The sequence below is a fragment of the Prunus persica genome, chromosome G3 (genome assembly GCF_000346465.2).
Source record: "Prunus persica cultivar Lovell chromosome G3, Prunus_persica_NCBIv2, whole genome shotgun sequence".
In the NCBI taxonomy this organism is placed as follows: domain Eukaryota; kingdom Viridiplantae; phylum Streptophyta; class Magnoliopsida; order Rosales; family Rosaceae; genus Prunus; species Prunus persica.
The window spans coordinates 15733407-15736309 of record NC_034011.1 but is presented as its reverse complement, the minus strand read 5'-3'; the positions used below and the strand labels follow the sequence as shown (position 1 = coordinate 15736309).

General features: G+C 38.1%; 1 protein-coding gene across 1 annotated transcript; it reads left to right on the top strand.

Moving 5' to 3' along the window:
• On the top strand, positions 277-1489 carry LOC18784424 (tryptophan synthase alpha chain). The gene has a single exon (XM_007217263.2). The coding sequence runs from the start codon at positions 352-354 to the stop codon at positions 1300-1302; it is 951 nt and encodes a 316-aa protein (XP_007217325.1). The 5' UTR covers positions 277-351; the 3' UTR covers positions 1303-1489.

Here is a 2903-nt window from a genome sequence, read left to right as displayed (position 1 = left end):
TTTCATTGTCTACTGTCCATTATTGTTTGATATTTTTTTTTTTAGTTTGGAAGACAATTCGAACTTGGCCACATATGTTCCTTGTACCTTTGACTCTGTTTTCTCACGCGGTGACACTGACATGACTCGGTGGTCTCAGAAACACTAGTGTCCCAAACATTACACGCTACTTTTGTAGGAAAAGAAACCTGTTCCACGTTTAAATTTCATAAGTACTTGTCAGTGCAACTTTTCTATGTCCCAAACTTCCTGGGAACTCTTATAAGTATTGGCTTGTATTTGTGTCAAACATTAACAAGCATCCCTCCAAAGTATTAAACCCTAAATTCTTCATCGTGTAATACAACATTAATGGCTACTTCTCTGAAATTCACTTCTACTGGCTTTCTTCAACTTAAGAAACCTCAAAACCCATTTCTTCTTCACTCTCCATCGCAAGCATCAACCGTTTCAGTCAAGAGACGTCTTATAACACCAATGGCTGCTCTCACCTTGACCCCTACCATCAATCTCTCTCAAACTTTCACAAAATTGAAGAACCAACGGAAAGTAGCATTTATCCCTTACATCACTGCCGGTGATCCCGACCTTTCAACCACGGCGCAAGCGCTGAAGGTGCTCGATTCTAGTGGGGCGGACGTGATCGAGTTAGGTGTGCCACACTCTGATCCAATACTAGACGGTCCAGTTATTCAGGCTTCAGTCACTCGTTCCTTAGCTAGGGGGACCAATTTCAATTCTATTATGTCAATGTTAAAGGATGCGGTACCACAATTGTCTTGTCCAATCGTTTTATTTTCGTACCACAACCCAATTATAAAGCATGGTGTTGAAAAATTCATGTCCACAATTAGCGACGTTGGGGTACATGGTCTTGTGGTTCCAGATGCTCCATTTGAAGAGACAAAAGGCTTGAGAAAGGAGGCTGTGAAGAATAAGATTGAGTTGGTATTACTAACTACACCCAATACGCCAATAGATCGAATGAAGGACATAGTTGAAGCTTCAGAAGGATTTGTATACCTTGTGAGCACGGTGGGAGTTACCGGTGCCCGTGAATCGGTGAACGAACAAGTTCCGAGGCTTTTAAGGGAAATTAAAGAGGCAACAACCAAGCCTGTGGCAGTTGGTTTTGGGCTATCCAAGCCTGAACATGTGAAACAAGTAGCAGAGTGGGGAGCATCTGGTGTTATTGTTGGTAGTGCCATTGTGAAGGTGTTGGGGGAAGCCAAGTCTCCTAAAGAAGGGTTGAAAGCACTTGAAACTTTCACCAAGTCTTTCACATCTGCACTCCTTGGATGACATTTAATTATGAAATTTTTAGTGAAGCAGTAATAGAGCGTAGTAACTAACTTCGTGTTATGCCGCAACATGCATGCTTATAGCAGTATTCGACTGTACTATGTACCACGTATGTTTGGATTTAGTTGTGATATTATTTTGTGATCATTTCATAAGAAAAAAATTTTGTGTTATTGATTTCCGGTAATTCTAGCTACACCAAATTGATGCACCAAATTTTGAGTCTCAAGTGATATGAGTGCACATGCCATGACATAATATTTAATTAACTAATTTCAACCTGAATTAGAATAAAACTTAAAATTTAATTAATCAAAACCCAACTTGTGTTTGTATCGTTCCCACTATCACAAATAACCAAAATAAATACAAACAAGAAACTTTGTACTATAAATGTGTATTTGTAACAATTTTACAGTTTAGAGTACAACACCTCAGCTGGGTTTCCAACCAAAAGGTCGGAATTTCGAGATATATATTGAGCTTTCAAATTCAAACTACAATTTGAATTGAGACTAGCTAGACTTGAAGAACCCTATATTTGAAGGAAAACAAGACATCACCATAACAACCACAGATATTCTCCTCAGGGCAGCGAGAACAATCAGAAAGAGAATCAGATACCCTATAAATCCCCTTTCCTTCTCATCCCTTCCTTTCAACAATCAATAATGGTGTTTCTCCGCCAGTCAATGATCCTTCACCATGATCAGAAACTCCATCAAATCCTTGGCTTTCACTTTTCTATATTGTAAAATTATTACAGATACAAACAGCAGCGGCCAATGGCGGAACCAAGAATTTATTTAGGGCCTAGCTAAATTTTTTTGGTAGGGGGACTAAAGCCTAAATACAGCATAACTAAAGGTAAATGAGGCCTATAGTCTAGTTAAATTTAGAAATTCATTTTTCAAACACTAACACAAATATGTACAATCAAAACCCGAAAAAAAAAAACACTAATCAATACAACTAAAAATTAGAGGCAATTAATTAGCAAACAAACAACCAATGAATAAAAATCAGAAACTTGAGAAATAAAGGTGATGTACTATCTTAGATTGCATGCAGAATGGGGAAGATTCGGAGCTTGGTACCATTGATTTAATGATGTTCTAATATATTAACGTTGTACTTGAGTTTGACCAACGACAAACAGTTATGGGGCAGGAAAAAAAGTGTAAGTTTTGTTATTTTAATGTTCTAATGTTTTACTTTTCTTTTTTTTTTAATCTTTTTGCAAGTTATGTTTGTCTGATCTTGTACCTTTCTGTTGGCTGAGAAAAAAAAATGTACTATGTGCGGCTATGAAGTAGTAGGCTAATATTTAATTGTACTGTATTATTGTGATTGAACATTCTACCTACTTGGTATATTGTTTTGTCTTCTATGATTTCGTTGTTGCTTCAATTGGATTGGGTCTCTAAATTTTGTGGGCATCTTGGCTTGAATGACCACGTGATTTTGGGAATTCTGAGTGAGAGATTGTCACATCCCGGGATCGGCTCCGCCGTAACACGATATTGTCCACTTTAGGCCCCCCTCTCTGCCCGCACAGTTTTGTTTCTGGGAGCTTACGAGCAACATCACCCCCTCTCCGT

Bases quoted from the DNA above. Each gene is read 5' to 3' on its own strand.
- LOC18784424 (XM_007217263.2), top strand. From the start codon at position 352: ATGGCTACTTCTCTGAAATTCACTTCTACTGGCTTTCTTCAACTTAAG.